General features: G+C 42.2%; 1 protein-coding gene across 3 annotated transcripts in view; it reads right to left on the minus strand.

The window, feature by feature from the left end:
* cadm1b (cell adhesion molecule 1b) overlaps positions 1-19805 on the minus strand; it is a 94473-nt gene that overhangs the window by 13391 nt on the left and 61277 nt on the right. For 2 of the 3 annotated variants that reach the window (XM_078284248.1, XM_078284247.1), the window contains exons 1-7: positions 17756-17842; positions 12116-12257; positions 9243-9395; positions 7999-8136; positions 4084-4242; positions 3275-3371; positions 2779-2951 (exon numbers count right to left, since the gene is read on the minus strand). In XM_078284248.1, the coding sequence (XP_078140374.1) occupies positions 2779-2951; positions 3275-3371; positions 4084-4242; positions 7999-8136; positions 9243-9395; positions 12116-12257; positions 17756-17842 (949 nt within the window). Of the gene's footprint in view, positions 1-2778; positions 2952-3274; positions 3372-4083; positions 4243-7998; positions 8137-9242; positions 9396-12115; positions 12263-17755; positions 17843-19805 lie in introns of those variants that run through there. The other variant, XM_078284246.1, reaches the window with a different exon arrangement.

Genomic DNA, 19805 nt, shown 5'->3' on the forward strand with positions numbered 1-19805 from the left:
TCAGGCTGTAATGCTTGTAAACACTGAAGTAAAACTGTATTTTGAGTTACAGTGTGTTAGAGTTTGGCTGTGATTTCTTAGTCCTGACCCCCCGCACCGTCTCTGCTGGCCCTCACAGGTTTTTTTTACACACTGTCCCAAACCCACCCAGAAGCCCATACATCATTAAAATCCTATTCACTGCCTGCCATACAATTGACGAATTACTGCCTAATGTAAAACCATTACCAAGACATTTATTTTCACGAATTAATGTTTCCAACAATTATTAAAAACATTTGCTTATCAACTAGACAAAGAACCGGACGTATTGCTGGTTTTGTGACACACAGTTCATGGCTGTCGGCCGAACCTAAACAACTAAACTGAGTAATAATCAAAAGGAATATCGCCAATTAGGCTGCAGTGTTTTGCTGTCTCACAAAATCCATTTTCACCAACTTTACCATTAGCATAACACTCACCACCTCGCTGCTGCTCCTCCCATGGTTCATCTGATTCGGCTGCCTTAGGCTCATATTAGGTTTTCACATGTTGTTTTTAGAATCCAAATCTAACAGTCTATGTGCGATGCATGTGATGTAATGACATGCTGTGTATGCATGGCAGGCCAGCCAAGGCTTGGATGTATTAGGCAGAGGAAGAGTGATTTGCTAGTGTGGCCATTTTAGAAAGAAATACAGACAGATAATAAAGTCATATTCAAATCACATCAACTATTGTGATTATTCTCTTAACATCCTAACATGACTGCTCACATCTGCCTGAAGCTATTAAAAAAAAAACTCTACATCGCCAAAGTCTGTGTTGGGACCTCTTCCTCTTCCGTGGGTTGTTAATATTGCCAGAAGCATGTACTAATCAAAGTCTGTAAAAATGTCTGTGAGTAAAATTCATATGTCCAATTGAAATCTGGATTGGAGCTTCACTGTTGAGTATTTTGAGCATTGGACCATATAATATTAATATCAGTACAAAATTACCATAAATCAGCTATTTTCTAGCCAAATCAATTTGGCAAAGACGTGTTGTGTAAATCCTCACAGATACACACAGAGAGGTGGGGATAGGCAGAATAAACACACCCCTCTGGTACTCTCTCATAAATGTAAAACTGAGATGCACTGATCAATCATATCTTGAGTTCTGACCATCAATTCATACTTCTTGGTTTATACAAAATATTGCTTAATATGAATATTTTACTCATCAAGTTTGAAAAAAGACAAGCAAACTTCAAGAAATATTTTATCTAAGAATTCACCCCTTTTTATCTATCTAAATCACAAATTGGAGCTGCAGAGCGGGTCGTCCCATCCCTACTAATTGAGATCCCATAGATTTGCCCAAATTAAATTCTGGTGTGGGGTGTATGGGTCACTGAACAGCAGAGAGTGAGCACTCTGTGAAGAGAAAGCTGGACTCACCAAAAATGGTTGCACCTGCTGTGAAAATGTTTTTTTTTTCCACCATCTCTACCAACAGCCACTAGGAAGAAGAAATGCAGGTCTGAGGAGTACGCAGTTTACTGACGTCACGTTACAAAGTTTCTAGGTAATGAAGTCCTTTAACAACTTTGCCAAAACTTCACACAGTTATCTCCTGTTGCCACTTGCGGTCTCCAAGTGCGATGTAGCCTAGTGTGGCTTTAAACAGTGTTGTTGTCTGCAGAAATGCTGAAACATTTTGTCAGATCATGTGTGATTGCAGAAGCATGGAGTCAGTGGCAATAGGCTAACTCTCTCTAGGTTGTCTATAGCTTCATGTCATCTACTGCTTTGCCTCATTAAACGTATTGTGTTAACAACAAACAAAGGAGACACAAAACTGCTGGCAGTGTGCCATGACTGACAGTCATGTTAAGTTAAAAAGCCCTCCTTCCAGAATCTATCCTCCTTGGAAGCAGGTGCTGCAGTCAAGAGAAATTCAAACCAAGGGGCCAAAACTGGCCTTGGCATTTGAAGTACAGTCCTGGGAGAGACGGACCCTCTATAGCCCCCTACTGGTTCACTGCAGAACAACTTGAAACTCTTGGGACCAAAATCCATCTTCTATGTAGAAATATCAAGTCAAATTTCTTCTACAAGACCTAATAGCCTCAACAGCTAATTTAATTTCTACCAATGTTTCCCCTTATGGTGATTTTTTAAAAATAACTCTGCCATTAGGAACATATTTGCATGAATTTTAGTGCATGTGAGGGGGCATGTCTGTATAATCCTGTTCTTGGCTTGCAGCGTCAGCCACAGCTCCGGGCAACATGCGGGTGTTGCTGTAGGACCGTAAAAGGCAAATATGGGCTGACTTTTCCTGCAGTTGTAGGCTCCACCTGCTCCACACTTTTTACTTTCTACTTTTTCTAATATAAATGTATCGCCACCCAGAAATCACACTCCCTAGGCGGGAGACAGGTGACACCACAGTCACTTCATCCATTATTTTCTACTCATCGTGCATTAATAGTACAGTGGCAGTGGAAATCTTGAACACAAATTCCAGGCTACGTGGATTTGTCAGCTGCAGCCAAGTTCTGTCATTTTTAAGCTCGCAGTTCCTTTCAATTGTGCCTTATATCCATGTAAGTTTGCAATGCGACTCTGTTTGTTGCACAAATGCCGCGCTAAATCCTTATCATTCCAATACAATCCCCCGACTGCCACAGCTACTGCAGGCAGCCACATCTATAAAGCTTTCTATCTCAGCAATACAGACCGTGTCCTGGTGTAAAAGAGCGATGGTGGCAGCTGAACATCCATTGCGATGATGCATAATACCTACCATATACATGGAGGATGTAGTCGTCGTAGGCCTCTCCCACAGCATTGGAAGCCACGCAGCGGTAGGTGCCATTGTAAGACTTATTGAGGTTCTCGATGTAGAGATCAGAGCCGGTGACCACAGCGTGAGGCGGCACATCCTCGTCGACTCTCAGCCAGCTGATCTGATGGGGACTGGAAAGCACAAATACCACACACATCATTCAGACGCTGTCTATCCATAGCAGAAATCTGAAATAAAGGTCAAAACTGAGATCATCTGAGGAGGGCCATTGGCAGGCCCTGTCTAATGATGTATTTTATAAACAGCACGCAAACAACTGGTAACATTTAAATGCTACAATGAAATGGAAAGGTTAAGGGAGTGCTCAGACTGGCAGAAAAGGGATATAGAAAGTCGGAAACTGACATATACTCAGCTATCTGGGTGCTTTGAAGTTATAATGTAAGCATGATTCAGGGTAAAACGCTGTATGTCCACCTATGTGAATACTCACTGTGGTTTTCCTTCTGCAATACATGTCAAATCTAGATTGTCACCCTCTCTAGTTAAACCTTCGGGATATGTCACCACGATCTTCACTTCTGGTTTATCTGAAAATAAAGGGATGGGTTTTTACAATACCCCAATAGTACAAGGTTTAACAATACAGCCTTTTCTCTTGCATACCTATAGCCAAAGCAAAATCAAATTATTACTGCACTCTAAGTGAAGTGTTGAGTAAAATAGGCTTACAAATGAAGTGTAAAGTAACACAGCCAAGAGTAAAGCATACAGGAGAAGAAAATGATTATCCTATGTGCTCAGTAGACATCCAGTCAGTCTACCTACAGCAAAATGATTTCTTTCCTCTTATCAATGCTAGCCAAAGATTACCAAAATGTCAAGTGGTTCCAGTCAAGCTTTCCCTGTCTCTTTTTTCCTTGAAAGGTCAGACAAAACAGTTGTCTACCTGAAAAAATTAATATTCTACACAGACTACAAAAGGGTACCTTAACCTTTCTTTGATGTTTAACACAGTGTAAGGCAGCCTGTACTACCTCTTCAATCAATGCACCATTTAAGGAACACCAAATATCATTCGACACCTGAGCAAAAGTTACTTTTCCCTTGTGGTGACTGTATCCCAAGGGCCATGGTGCTGTGAATCTGTAAGTTTAGAGTGCCAGGACTTCACGATCCATGGCTAACAATCTTAGGTAGTGCAAAGCATCCTGTACATCTAGGAGCCAGTGATCAGAAATACACTGAGAGTCTACTTAGTCTAGTTCTAGGCAAGAAAAACGACACTTCCAGGTCACTCACATAGCACTTCCAAGTGTCTTTGTGCCTGGAGGTCCTTTACAGCTGGGTGGTCAATGATGCAGTCCACTGGCACTCCATCATCCTCTTTGGTGACAGCAAATCTTACCCGGCTGGTGACAGTGAACATCCTGTCATAGGTCTCCTCCGCTGTTGTCTCACCTAGAAAACAATCAGAAACACGAACAAAAGTCAACCGCTACACGACACAAAAACAAATCTCAAATCCCACAGCGGCACTATCTGCAGTGACCGCAACGCTCACACAGTTGTTAAGAAAAGAACATAACTTGTCAAAGTGGACCTTCTTTTCCAATTTCATTTGCATGTCATTTATGATTCAATGATGTGATGCTGGAAGCAGATTTAAGAGGATTCAAACGAGCCTTAGGCCTTCAATTTGGCCGAGAGTGGCAAGGAGCGGCTGGATTGTATATATAAGCTTGATAATGAATGCCTCTGCAGCTTGAGGGTTGAGCGTTGTTGGGGCTAACCCTGCAGTAATCTGCTGCCCACTAGGCCCCTGGCTGTCAGAGGGGCATTCATTTAGAGAGCATTACAATGCCACAGGGGCATCGCATTAGCCGCAGTGCTGAGTGTGATGGTTTACTCGCACTTAATGAAGTGAGGAAATAATTACAGCCCCTCTCTGACCTGCAGCGCACTTCCATTTCAGCCCTGTCACAGGGGAGCCGGGCCGGACTCAGGCAGGGCAAAACACTGTTGTTCCACAGTCGATGATCACCACTACACACATGTGTGGCCTCTTGATGGTTATTAACCCCATGTAACACACACCCAATCACCCAAGACCCGCCTACATAAAACTCAAAGCACTGGGATGGGTAAGTGGTCACTGCGCTTGAGGGCATTAAATTTGAGTGCTGTGCCAGCTGCTGTGAAAGAACAGGCTGTTTGGAAAGCATATTGATTCTTGAGGGATAATAAGTAAGTAACAATAATAACAGCAACAGTGGGTAATACTAATAACAGTAATAGAAAGTGTGGCAAGAACATTATCAAAAAAGTAAAAGAAGTAGCATGCTCTCAATTAGAAACAGAAATTATGCTACCTTATAATTATGGAATCAATCAGACAATAAATGATTGCGACATCAACAGACAAACAGTCCAAGGTAATCCATTTATTAAAGTTTCAAAAGAGCAAGACCAAAAATGACCACTGGCATTATGTAGAATAAATATACAAACTGACCTTAATCTTAAATGTTTATTGTATTTGTAAATTCCTGTTTGTAGCCTGTAAGGTGTTAACTGTAGTCTGCATCAGTGTTGTTTGATCCTATTTCACTCAAAAATGCATTGCAAGTATTACTGTTATACATACATTAGTTAATCCCAAACATCTGTAGTTAAACTGGAGTGCTGTGACCGATGGTAACGCTCTTCAGATTAATGCCACTGCCCATCCTTTCTGTCCCTCACTCAATAAAAAAAAAAATTATACATTTTAATTAGATTTCTCTTATCAGTCGCTGCTTAGCTATTGGTAATGATTAATTTTATAAAATAATTTAGATCTGAAAATATGGCGGTGGGAAAGTTAGTTCTGAATTATGTTATAAAAATCTGAGTCACACAGACCCACATTTATTGTACAGGCCAATGAATGCTTGTCAATTATCAGTTTCATCAAAACCTAAATGAGGAAAACAACTGCGGATCAGGTCGTGGAAGGACGCAAATCTGAATGCAGAGGAGCCTTGAGTGTTGCAGCAGAGATGTCAAATCAAACGCTCTTGTGAGCATCAACCACTGATCAATCCGGGCGCAATCAAGCGTAGCCTCTTCTCAGGGTGACTCTCTCTCCAGTCTAAGTCAGAAGACTGCCTGCTAGCATACTGCATAGCAGCTCCTGATCAAGCTGATATAACAGTGCTTCTAAATTACTATAGTATTGATATTACTATTAGGATAGCAGGCTACAATGAGATAACATTTCTGCCATCAAAGTTTAATACATTTAATCTCTTTTACACTCACCATGCTAAACTCACTCAACAGTACATTTGAATGGGGTGAGATTTGTGCCACCAGATAGACTGTGATTTATGTGTTCTGAATTTCTCAGTGAAATTGAATGCTGGCATCTGAATAGGATTTTTTAAAAACTCAACTTCGAAAATCAGTTTTTCAGTATTCAGATTTGATTTAACTGAAAACAGTTAATTACTATTATTACTATTTCTGTTAAAAAAAACAAAACAGAAAATTACTGTTATATGTAGTACAGATTTGCAAACTCTACTCAACCTTTCAAAGCCACAATTTCAAATTCAGCTCTTGAAAAGGTTTCAGATTGTGGCAACATCTGGGCATTTAGGGGAAAGCAGTAGCTTGCAGAAATCATAGAAGCCCTGAGAGGCAAGAGACATTTTTTTTTAATTCTCTTGGTGGATCCAAATAAGTTCCTTCTAATGTTTTTTCTCTCCTCTGTTTATCTAAACATATTAACTTACCAACAGGTGAAAAAAATAAATTCTACAGTGTCCTAGCAGAAGAGATGGGCTCAACTACATTTAAATAATATTACAGTTGTCATTTATGCTAACAAGAAATGTAGCCACCTTGCAGGGAGTCTTTCCCAGTCCTGAACCCATCAGTCCCATGCCTGCCAGCATGATAAATGGTTGCACAACCAATTGGGACAATTTGAAAGTGTGTGTTTATATTAGCCCACAGACTTCTTTGCTTCCACTATAGCTGGCTTGCCCACGCACAGACAGAAGATAAACACATGATCACAGTGATTCTATAAAACGGATGTGTGCCTTTTAATCTCAATATGCACGAGAGCTAATAAATTGTTTAGCACATCTGTAATGAGAAGTGATTTGTGTTTCCTGGGGTACAGGAGGACGTGACTCTCTGGCTCTCTTTATGTATCCACTGCCACTATGGATTAGCCCTGCTCAGCATGTCAGTGGCATTTCGCTGATCTAACCATCCTGTTGTCTCTCCCTCCCCTACACAAGACTCAACATCTCATAAACAGAAATTGACTTCGACTCCTGTAGGGAACACTGGAGGCACAGATGGCATTTAGCTTCAGATTCGCTCTTGTCTAAATATTTCATCTCTCAACAAGCCAAATGAATCCTCTCCATTCTAATACATATATAATTTGACAACAAGCCCAGAGATATCCACACTGTGTAAATATGATATGACCAAAATGAATATCCTTCTTGCTGTACAATAAGTAGATAATGAATAATTGATGACCCCTAATCATAACTGAGAGGTAATAAGGATTTTTCACCACCCCAGATTATATACCCGTCTCCAGCACCTCACAGCAGGCCTAAGGCGCTGAAATGGAGATGAGATGTGCAAATATGAGTTCATAACCATGTTTACCTTGTATAGATGGCCAAAGGTAAATAAATTAGATTCAGGGTTGAGAGTAATTCTAGTCTTAAAACCATATAATTCCATCCCCAGTAGAGGTAAAATAAAACTAAATATTCACAGTAAATATTTAAGCAACTTAAAGTCAAACAGGCATCTGTGAAATGAAAATTAATGTACGGCCGCGCTTTTAAGACAAATATTTTACCAAGTCTTTTTTTTTTTTTAAATTGTATTCCACTCCATGCAGTCGTGAATGCATGGTGTGATCATTAACAGGCTGAGCAAGCAGCCCGGCCTTATGGACAGGGGATTTTACGGAAAGGAAACAGCTATCTTTCCGCTGTATATGCTGGACATGATTACCGTCCATGGTGTCTCCTATACATGTCAATCAACATAATAAGTACAACACACATTAATGTTTTAGGGAGAGAACTACATTTTTGCTCACAGAAGAAGCCCCTCTAGAGACCTGGACTTCGAGGGAAGTGGACAGGCCTGGAGCGTGTGAAGCAAACTGGGGAAGGCTGTTATTCTACTGACCTGTCAGTTCTTCCTCTCCTTTCATCCATCTGATGGAGGCAGCTGGCTTGCTGCCCATGGCTGTGCAGGTGAGCTCGGTCTCGTTCCCATCGCTGACCACATCCTCACGGCTCTCGATGATTGGGCTGCCTGGCGGGACTGAGCCACAGCAACAGCAACAGTCAGGAAGACATGCATGTATACACTACCAGTCAAAAGTTTTGACACACCTGATTCAATATACTATGATTTAATTCTCTTAAAGCCAGTTTGATCTAAAGGCTTATGCTTAAATGCTTGAAATTTGTTTCTTAGACAAATATAAATAGTGAAGTTGATGCCTATGTATGAATTTCTTTCCAAAGCCTTTGCCTTTCTCTCAAGGCACAGGGCGGCTACTTTAAAGAATCTAAAATAAAAGATTGTTTGATTTGTTTAACACTTTTTTCATCACTGCATAATTCCATTTGTGTTATGTCATAGTTTTGATGTTTTTAACTATTATTCTAAAATGTGGAAAATAGTAAAAATAAAGAAAAATGTGGTGTGTCAAACTTTTGACTGGTAGTGTACAAAGAAACACACACCAAATATTCTGCTATGCTAAACTTATGTCAGGACCCCAACTGGTGTTCAGAAACCTACAGTTACATGGCCATTATATCTATGCAAAATAGGATTAGGCACAGTTGTCCCCTGCCCCTTGAATTAGTCACTGCATGCAACTTGCTGAACTTCAGACACTTGACAAAAAAAAAAAAAAAAAAAAAAGTCAGTGGGGTGTTTATTTCAAGGACTCTTCAATGCAACCCTTCGTTCAGAAATTCTGCAGCTAGGTTTCAATTGTACAACTAGAGTAATTACTTTAAAGTGTTCTTAATTCCTTTCAATCCCCCAGGATGTCTGCATGTATAATAAAGCTTAACTAGAGTAATTTCACTCCAAAGCATCAAAGTGTGGCACAGCTGACTCTCAATAGGGAATCGTTTGGAGCAGCCAAGTCAACATTCACCAGGATTCACAGAGTCAACACAGCTGCCAAAACCAACACGGTCTGAGCCATCAGTCTCAGCATCTGCTCCTTTTCGTTATGCTGTTGAGCACTGCGAGAGCCTAATTGGCTGACATTTTGTTTCAGTTGCTAAAGATAACAGGATCAAAGATTACTATTATTTCATATTCACTATCTATAATGGAGGGAAACACAATAAAAGTGTGAGTGTGTGTGTGTGTGTGCATGCTCACACATCCATGCTCACACATACCCAGGACAGTGATGTCTGCGTAGGCTTCCTGAGGAGGATCTGTGTAGAGCTGGCACACATAGCGTCCCTCATCGGAGAGTGACACGTTGGACAGAGACACCCGCAGTTCGTTGTCAGAGAAATTCACCAGCTGGAACCGGCTGTCCTTCAGAGCTGTGGGGATACATGCGAGACAGAGACAGTGAGGATACCGAGTATAGAGACACAAACGTGAGACACAGGAGCGAGGAGAGGAAAAAGGGAAAAGGTAAAAGGGAAAAGGGAGGTGGGTGTGGAAGAGAACAGGGAGAGAGAGAGCGGGAGAATGAGAGAGAGGGAATGGAGGAAGACAAAGGAGAGACAAGGAGAAAGTGTGAGAGAGAGAGAGAGAGAGAGAGAAAGAGAGAGAGAGAGAGAGAGAGAGCACTGCCCTTTTGTGGGCTTTCTCCTTAATTGAGTAAAAGAAAAGTGAGTTTCAAAATGATTCATACAAGTTGATTTATAAAGTAGCTTTACAGTCCACAGAGCACTCGCAAAGACAGGAAAGTGTGAGGAGTGCTCATGAGGACTCCTAACAAGCTAGGAAGTCTTAAAATGGGCTGCTGCTGGTCATGGGTGGATGCATCAAACTCACATATTCCAGAAAAAGGAGAGGCATTCAAACATACATAATGAATTAAATCACAGTGTGGAGGTAGAGAGGGTTAGATGCCAGAGAGTCTAAATCAAAAGTAGCCAAGAATCTGTATACTTAAGCCTGTATAGATTGGCTGAATTTTCTTTTAATGTCGTCAAACTAGGTTAGCCATCTCTCAAACTTTTCACTCTGCTCTTCATTTGGGTCAGCCCTCATCCCTAAGCACTATTTTACATAAACACCCTCAGTTGATTTGATTGAGAGCCCTTTTGATGTTTTGACCTGCCTTCTTTATCAAGTCCTCTCTGCATCTGTCGAGCTAACGAACTCTATTCAGCCCGTATCTAAAGCATAGGGAGTTATTCCTGTCAGGCCTCACAGTCAGCATCTTGATCATTACCCAAGGTCTTGGGGCAGCGTCAACATGAAACCTCATCCCCAATACTGTCTTATAATTTGAGAGTTCTTTGGAAGTCTTTCCTCAAAGGGAAATGATGACACTGATGCACTTTGAGAGTCAAAGCGCCTGCTAGGGAGGAAAACCCTTCATTTCTAAGACACTGAATCTAGTTTATACGAGGCAGTTTAATAACTGGCAGGCTGCTTACATAAGACCGTGGCGGTTACAAAGACGAAACCTTTGCAACACAAAGTCAGACAAGTCCTGAGGAAAGATACAGTGAATAAGTAATGGTGTGATATTACATCATCATACATGGAGTTCCACCTTGGCTGTCTGATAAAAGCTCATTCTACCCATTACAGACAACAACACTGCCAAACTGCATGCCATCAAACACATATCTAGTGGAATAAATGTTTCATCCCATCAAGAGCTGCTCAGCCTCTACTTATAGCATAATTCATTTCTATTTTTTGCGGTAGAAACTTGTTTATTTGACCAGCCAGAACCTTCACCGCTACTGCAAGGCTGTTTTAGTATATGTGTGCGTATGTCTCTATGGCTGCCGCTGTTCTTGTAGTTCCTTGTGTATGTCGCTGTTGTTTACCTCCTCGTATACAAAGACCTGCCACTGTGTAGAGAGGCCCTGTTGACAGGTAACAATGCCACTGGCAGAGGGGGGTCCCCGCAGAACCGGCAGTCCTTTAGGAACAGAGCCTAGAATAGCGCTGCCATGGGGTTCACAAGGCCCCATTACCTGAGCGCTGCTCCGCTAACAGCGGCAGCAGTCCAATAAGTCTTTAGCTGCCTGTCATAAATCTAACACAAATTCGGGTCTATTTAGAGATAAACAGGAGATTTGATAATGTTATCGCATTGAATGAGGTGGAGAAATAACAAAATGATGTTTGTGAGGCCACATGGAGTGGCTAAATCAAGAAAGAAGAGGAAAAAGTTGTCTTAACCTTGTGGAAAGACTGTATCCAGTCTTGCAAAGGGTTGGTTTGAACTAAAAACAGTACTGAGCCAATAGTGATTGTAACCTGGATGTAAGACCTAGCTATTCACTTTGTGTTCACTTAGGTAAATTGAAATGACCCTCACTCTCCGTCTCATCAATACAGTATATAACACAACATGAGTCAGAGGAAATACTTCTAAGATATATAACATAACATTGCCTATATGTTCATCCATTCTTCTATGCCATGTTTTCAGGCAGCTCTGGGTATTTTGTACAAATATGACAAAGATGTGTACTGAAACTCCCCTGATGCTGTTTGCGAGCCAGAAAATGGAGCACGCGTCCTGCTACCTAGACTTGTGAAATAACAGCTGGGATGCAATATAGACTGAAACGAAGGGTGTTTCTTCCTCACCTTGAATCCTGGCTCAGATCCCAGATACAAACAAGTAAAAAGCAGACAAACTTCAGTTCAAAGTAGAAGTAGCCCATATGCTCATGCATAATCATAATGTTCAATATCCTAATCTAAGAGATTATCGTAAAATCGAATAGTGACAAGGACACAAAAGTATTCCCATTATGGCCGCACTGTGTATTATCGCATATTAATCTTGAACCAATCTGAGCTTAATGACTTATGTAAAAAGGCCAGAATGTCAAGGACAGACAGCATGCCGTTTACACACACACTCTAACCCAAAGCCATCACTGAAGGCTATAATTGATCCCTTATTATACAGTATCTGATCCTTTACAGTAATGTCAAAACCAGGGAGATTTCTTTAGCACAGGAGGTCCTGAAACATGACATGGGGGACAAGACGGTGGTTGTAATACACGGAGAAAGAAAGGTATGGACGGTGTGACCGAGGTATAGCGGCACTTACGTCTAACGTCTTTGAAGTAGATGGTCTGTCTGTTGGGGTTGAGCAGCTGGATGACGGAGTCGTCGTTGTTCTTCACTCTGCAGCTGATGGTGGCCGTTTCTCCCTCGATCACTGACACGTTATCGGCCGCCAGGTTCTGACCCTCGACTTCGCAGCACAGACAAACAGAGCAGAGAGAATACAATTCAAATGAGATGCATGCATTTCTATCTGGGTATTTATAGCCCATCAAATATTTACATTTCATACAACAGGGGGGCTGTGTGTCAGCGCGTACACAGTGCAAAGATTTGCAAATAGGCCCTATAGATATAAACTAGATTGTCCGTTTGCAGCCATGTCTAATCCTTTTAATATAAGAGGCATGTGCAATGTTTGTCACTATTGATCTCCCCCAGCTCAGAGTGGGCCCTGTGAGTCAGTGCCAGATGGGCTGCAAGCTCCACTGCCCACGAAGGAAGGGAGAGAGAAGAAGAGGGTAGGAAGAAAAAGAGACAAAGAAAAAGAGTATAAGAGAAAGTGGTAGGTAGTAGATATGGGAGGGGCTGGGGGGGAGGAGGAGGGGGTGGGAGGAGGAGAGCTAGAGTTAAACAGAGAGAAAGAGAGAGGAGAGAGAGAGAGGAGAGAGAGAGAGATGAGTCGGAGCTGGATGCTGTTTCTGGTTAAGCTTTATCAGAGCCCTCCATCTGAGGTTCCATGTGACCAATGTGTGCTCAGTGTGCTCAGCGGTTCTGTTCTGTATCTCTACGAATAAAAAGTGCTGTAAGCCACTGAGTCACACTCTGTGATTTGGCATTGTTGCCACAGACAGCACCCGGACCTCGATCGTCGTAACTTACACCGTACACACCTTACGCCTAAACCCTCTGGTTTTCACAAAGGAGGCTGGCTTTGTTTCCCGTCTTCCAAGTGAAGGAGGAAGAGAATCAAAAGTCACCTTGTGCTATATTTATCTGGCAGGAGTCAAAAAAGCGTAAGGAGAAAGGAGGATGCTTTTAAATGCCTCAGATTCGCACCAGCAGAGGAACAAGACTCTCAGCCACAGCCCCAAGGAAACATCAAAAGCACATTTGCATGCCCGAGTTGTCAGACACCTCTATTGCATTCTGACATTTACAAAGTGGGGAAAAAAACACCTGCATTTTCAGATAGTGATAATGGGAATAGACAGCCAAACTAACATGATTCAAAATGAACTCTGTGAATGCGGCAAGCAATAAGAAATTAACCTCCTGTGTAGGAAAGCTCCTCAGAACCTGTCTGATGCAATGAACTACCCATCTCATTTCACACTGCAGCCACACAGTTCATGTTCGTGACACACGGAGGGTAACAAGTGAAAATAGACACAGATTATGTGCAAAAAGTACACACTGCGAGCCATTAATGTTTAATACGAGAAAGGTTTTTAATACAGTTTTTATCCACATGCAGGTGAATGTGCATGAACATTCTGTGAGAGATTAAATTCCGGAGAAAAGCATAAATAAAGTGAGGTATAGCTGAATCATGAGCATCCAATCAAAATGATGATCATGCGGTGTGCTGAAATGTTATGTGTGTGTAATGAAAGTGAGTGTGTTGCAGCCCGACCAGCTCTGCTACACTTATACTAGTATGACAGAAGATGAGGCAAAAGCGCTGTGAAGTGTTTTGATGTCTGTTTTATTTCTGCACTGTAAAAGTAATATATTTGGCAGTCAAAACAGCAACATAGAGCAGCCTCAAAGCAAGGTTATTCTGCTCCCAATCTGTTGGACTGAGAGAAAGGGAATGCAATAGATAAATTCTCCATAAGGTTTAGCAGCCCTAAGCAAGGTTGGTCCCCCTCCAATATCCCAGCCTAGGCTCATCTCCAATTCAAAACACACATAAATAACGTCGCTGTGATTAGCAATCCCATCAAAGTGAAAACAGGCCACTTTGTGGAACATGGAGGGTTTTCGCAATTGGAGTAAACATTTTCAATTGCCTCGGCATCCTGGTCATGATTGGGTGCAAATGAGGAGAGGCAGTCATTAATTCTGGGTGGTGGGTGGGGATGGGGGAGTGGGGCGGGGGAGTGGGGGGGGGAGTGGGCAGAGGCATGGCACAGATGACTGGCTGATAAATTCACACTCATTCCAGCAGCTGTCTGGGAGAGTAAAGTGCCTGTATCTCTACACATGGCTGCCCTCCTGTTCCTGCATCACAACATACTGAATGAAACAGTCAGAGGGAAATACAGACCTTCAAAAGTCTGTGCACTCTCTGAGGGGATGTACAATCTGGCACCAAGTGTCTGGCATGAAGGCTCATCAACCGTACTCAAAATGCAAAACAGCACCAAGCCCAGCCAATTTCAACAAAAGTTGACGAAATCAGGAAATATTATCAAACCAGCTCCTCCATCAGGAGTTAGGAAACGGGCACCTTTTGAATCAAGTTCCCTCTCTCTTTGAACTTTCCCCTCTTGTTTTCACATCAAAAGACATGAAAGGGGCAGCGAAAAAGCAGGACAGCCAGCCCCCAATTCCTCTCCCCTGAGTCACCGCTGTCTGGAACAGCCTTGTCCTTTCAAGGAACAACCAGGACGATAGACAGTCATTAACAATGAAAGTTTCCCTCTCTGCTTCTCTTGATGCTCCCTTTTCACAGCTACGTCTCTATCTCCTGCTCAGTCATTAAACCCTGATCCTCATGATGAAATGCTGTTTTAAGGATGTTCACAAGTAAAAGGCCTCTGTCTTAGGGCGTAATTAGTGCTGTGCCATTTTCCATGGACCCTTTGCATTGGGAGGTTTCAAAAAATTCTTGCCCACTAATTTGACCGTCTTTTCACCAAGGACGAGCGCTCTTAGAAGTTTCGGGTCCCCATTTGTTTAATGATGCTCCAACATGACTGCAAAAAAAAGGCTGTTCCACCAGTAAAAAAATGCTCTCTTCTTTTCTTCTGTCGAAAAATTATGAGGTTTGTGTCATTTTCTGACACGATATGACCCGTACATAATATAATTGTCAGGTGTTTTTCTTCTTTTTTTTGCGCAGAGTTCGTGAAGAGTAATACCAGTTAAAAAATTGAGAATTACTTGCGAGAGCTCACAATAACATTTCAGGCAGCACAACATGCAGCGGCAAGAAGAAAACAGCAACCATGAACATTCATGTGAAAAATGCAGAGACAAACTGACAGGGATGGACAGTCAATCAGCAGAAACAGACAAAAACAAACAGTGCCAAATGAACAGCAGATAGCAAAAGAAAGTGTACCTGTCATGGTTTCAGCAGCTCCTGTTGCAGCGCAGGCGAGGGCGAGAGGAGAGAAGAAGAAAACAGACAGGTTGTAAGCAGGAAGAAAGCAAGCAGAGAGCCATATTCCACTGGTATCACACAGTTATTTATAATTTCTAAAAGGGATGTTGAAATTCTTTCAATTCAACCTCCCTAGGGTTCCAATCGATGCTATTTGTGTTATTTTCCACTAATTAATATAATTCCCTCATACGGTATGTATCAGCTGAAAGGAAAACACAAAAGCTATCATAAAGACACATTTTTTACAATCCAACCATTTTATTCTTCCAAAAGACTCGACATAAAAGGAGCATTTTTCCGACTTTTCTCTCTCCGCCTATTTCTTCTTGGTGTCATATTAATATGGAGGAGCATGGGGGGGATATTTGGACTTTGTTTTCCCTCCATCTCTCTGATTGAGATTCCAGCCAGCCCTGTGCCGGAGCAGCCACTGCCTGGAGACGCTCCCCTGGGACCCTCGGTGTATACTGGAGAAGAGAGCACCCATTCGGAACGGTGCCCACCCAGACTGGCATCTCACAGGGCATGGGAGACTGGCATGTTCCCAAGTCCCCGCAGCGGCGCTCGGGGCCTGTACCCTTGGGAGGGTTTCCATCATTCATTGTCTGCAATTCATAAACACCCACCCCTCCCCTACACACACACACACACACACACACACACACACACACACACACACACACACACACACCTCCCCCCGGCCTACGCTGCACATCCACATCTACATTTTTATTCCCGCGCACCATCTTTTATTATGTTAGCACAGACTTAGGGTTCTTTACTGTTCTCTGGCTGTGTGCAATGTGAGCTTCAGCGCCTGGTGTACTGTATGGTGAAGTGACTGGTTGTCTCAGTTGTCATTGCCAGCGTAATAAGTATGTGAGGTATGACACATGTCCTTGTTATGCTCCTTTGTGCATTTCCAATGTGTCAGCAATTCCCACAGGACAAAAAGAACGGGCGACAAATCACACATGACGGAAAACAAATTTTGAACATTGTCCAGGAGTCTGCTATCACAGCATATCCCGTCTTAAGTCACTTGCGTTAAAACTCAGAAATCAAAATATTATCTTGTATTATGAGATTACTCAGTTTTCATTATTATTTGTGAGGCACTTCTGCTTCAAGTGACAGTGATTTGAACGAGAGGCGCCCACATGCTATACAGGTTGATAGCCAGATTAAAACTTGAGCTTGAGTGAGCACACCGTATGTGTCCCAGTCCAACCAGCCCCCAGGACACCCCATAATGAGGCTTTTGAGCTGCTTTAATTGCCAGGTAATTATAATGTTGTAGCAACATTATGTAAATTACTCATTATCATCTTGTATGTGTATATGTACCATATCTGCTCTCATTTTATATTATTTTGTTAGGAAAAACACAGTGCAACGCGGAGAAACGCAGTGCTGTGATACTGGGGCGTGTATTGGTGTGTATTCTTGACAGCGAAGGCCTATATGCTAACAGAGAGAGTTGTGATATAGTGTACTGACACCTTCCCTAACCCTTCAGTATGATCCACTTCCTGCTGGTGGCCTCAGAAAGCGCTATAAATAGCTTTGTGGTGGCGTCTGCTGTGCTCCCCTTCTCTCCTCTGTACCTGCAGCACATTAGGTAGGAGTTATGAGGTGCCAGCTCGCCTGTGATTAGATGTCATGGCTGTCGCTCTGCTTAGACAGCACTGATAGACAGATTTCTGGGGAAATGCGTGTGATGCCATTCGTGCGAGTGCGGCCATTGCACCAATCTGTCAATCACGTAGGATGAGACCAGGCAGGCCAACCGTCCTCCAAATAATGTCTGTCCTTGTCTCCTCACCTCCGCTCCTTTTCATCCAAATCTCATCCTCATGTTCCACAGAATGAGCGGTATTATGCTCAGTAAGATAAAAGTGGAACATTTCCACTTTCCACCCACAGTAATGCTGCATTTCCTGGCAGAAATGTGCTCATTGTGAACATTTGAAATGGCAGATTCTTGTACTGCATTATGTACTCTATAAGAAGTGAGGCACTAACTGTTCTGGTATTCAGACATACCCATCTGCGTTCAGCCCATTGTCACCCCAATGAATCCATAATAATCCAGGGTATTTTTTACTCACTGAGGCAAACTGAGATCTCAGGAGACTGATGTCTGTGTAGTAAGAATGGCACACAGCCTCTCTCTCTCTTGCTCTCTCTCTCTCTCTCTCTCTCTCTCGCTACTGCTCAGTAAAAGCAGTGGGGTAACACTAATGAGGCAACATTTCTTCTCAGTACTAGTGTGATGTCTTTGAATTAATGTTCTTCCTTTCAGGTAAAACATTCCCTTGCTTATTTATGCTCATGATCTGCAGCTTGTTGCATGTCAACCAAGTGTGTGATCGCACTGCATAAGAGGACATAGCAAAGTTGGATGCTGTAGCTCCCCATTGAGATCCACATTGGCTACCTCTGTGTGTGTGTGTGTCTGAGCATGCATGGGTATGTGTGAGCATGTGTGTGTGTGCAGGGTGGCTGCCTGGCTGTGTGTAGCCCACTGAGTTTTCATTTAATTAAAAGGATCAGAGGAGGGCTTCAGAGTTTTCTCTTCAAGGAAATCTGATGGAGAAGCCAGCTCCTGCAGAGTGGACCCAACAAAAACAGATCGACTTTTGTGTTCATCATTTTCAGAGAAGCAAGCAATCAAAGGGTTTAAACTCTCCGCACAAAGAACACTGTCCGGCACCTTGAAGAAGGCCTTTGATGTCAGGCATGCTCGTTTGTAATCCACATTAAATAATTCAAATAATCTCTATATAAAGATAGTTTACTTTTGCATATGACTACCATGCTTAGTTGCTTTGATTGTAATAGACCCAGCCATTTATAGAGCCACTTATGTCTCCTCTCATTATTACTGTAATAATTACATTATTTAATAATAGCAGAAATTAGTTACATTTTATTTATACAGTTGACCTGCTTCTTTTATTCGCAGCTCTAAGATACAGCTTAATCCAGGCCAACCTGTCAGTGAGATATCAGAAAACACTCACCTGTTTACTACTGGGAATATTCAGATTAAATCCTCCCCAGAGCCGGCTGAAACATATTAATCAGGTAAGCTTACAGGAGATGCCAGGCATGTTCCCACTCGATAAACTGCAGTAAGAGGAGATTTTGTATATATCCCCACAGACGTGGTTAATTGTTCGCTATTGATGGGATATTCTATGTAAATGGCTGATCTATGACCTGAATGTCAATGTTGTGCTTTTGTGGAACCCAGGAGGACACATGTAACCGAAAACAGCTTCTACTTATGGAGATTAATGCGATAATCCTTGGGATTCCTTGGATTTGGTGCCTTGTTTTCTCTTACAAATTGATGGTAAAGTTGCACTATGGGCATCTACAATTACACATAACAATGGATGCACTTAAGTTCTTTGGAATAAAGGGCTAAAATAAAAAAATTCAGCATCATTGATGTCTTTGAAAACTGACAATAGAAGGTGTGTAATCTCTGTGGTGTAAGAGACTGGTTCTTGTCACTCAGAAACACAACAAAACGTCTTCGCAGCTGACAAAAAAAGCAGCAAACAGCAGCACGTCGCTTTAATGACAACTCTGTACAGCTCAGGTAGGGTTCGCCTCTCACAGTCGTGTCAAGAAAAAAGAGAGCACTAACATGTTTCTGACTAGATGCCAGGCTGCTGTTCCACACAGCCACACATGACAGACACAAAGCTGCTACACTGTAGCTCTCCCAGTGACACAAATAAATGGCATCAAAATGCAAAAATGAAAGTGAAATAACTAAACAACGGTTACGTGCTATCACCATGACACTTCTGTCACTGGGTAATTTGACATAATGAAATAACAACTATTCTACCAGGTATAAGGCAGCGTGTCAACATAATAATCCGAGTCAGGAACAGCAGCATAATAACCCACTATTAAGTCATACTGATTGTGACAAATGCAATAACTTCAAAGGTCTATAAATCACCAAGCAGCTGCATTTGTTGTGAGGTACAAAGATTTCCTTTCCCTAGTAGGTGTGATCATCCACTGTGTTACGTTAACAAGACCGGTTGACTGAGCATGGACTTAAGTGCAGCAGTTGCAGTGTGCACTGAACCCATACCAGGCAGCAAAAAGAGATCCTTGGTAAAGCTTAATGAAATCTTATTCACATTGTCTATTTCAGTGACACTGCATCTTTTGTCTTTCTCCTCAAAGGCAGCAGGCACTGCGAAGCCTCTTTTCAGCCCAGTCTCAGGTGTAAAGAAAGTTGCGGCAGGAGCGTGTTTGTTACCACAGGAGAGCAACCAAAGCTCTGATTCAATGCACGGCTCTGCCCGGATCAAAATGCACGCATTTCAAACTTTTTCAAATCAAAGCCTCAAAACAGTCTTGG

Source organism: Centroberyx gerrardi, chromosome 6 (genome assembly GCF_048128805.1).
Source record: "Centroberyx gerrardi isolate f3 chromosome 6, fCenGer3.hap1.cur.20231027, whole genome shotgun sequence".
NCBI classification, from domain to species: Eukaryota; Metazoa; Chordata; class Actinopteri; order Beryciformes; family Berycidae; genus Centroberyx; species Centroberyx gerrardi.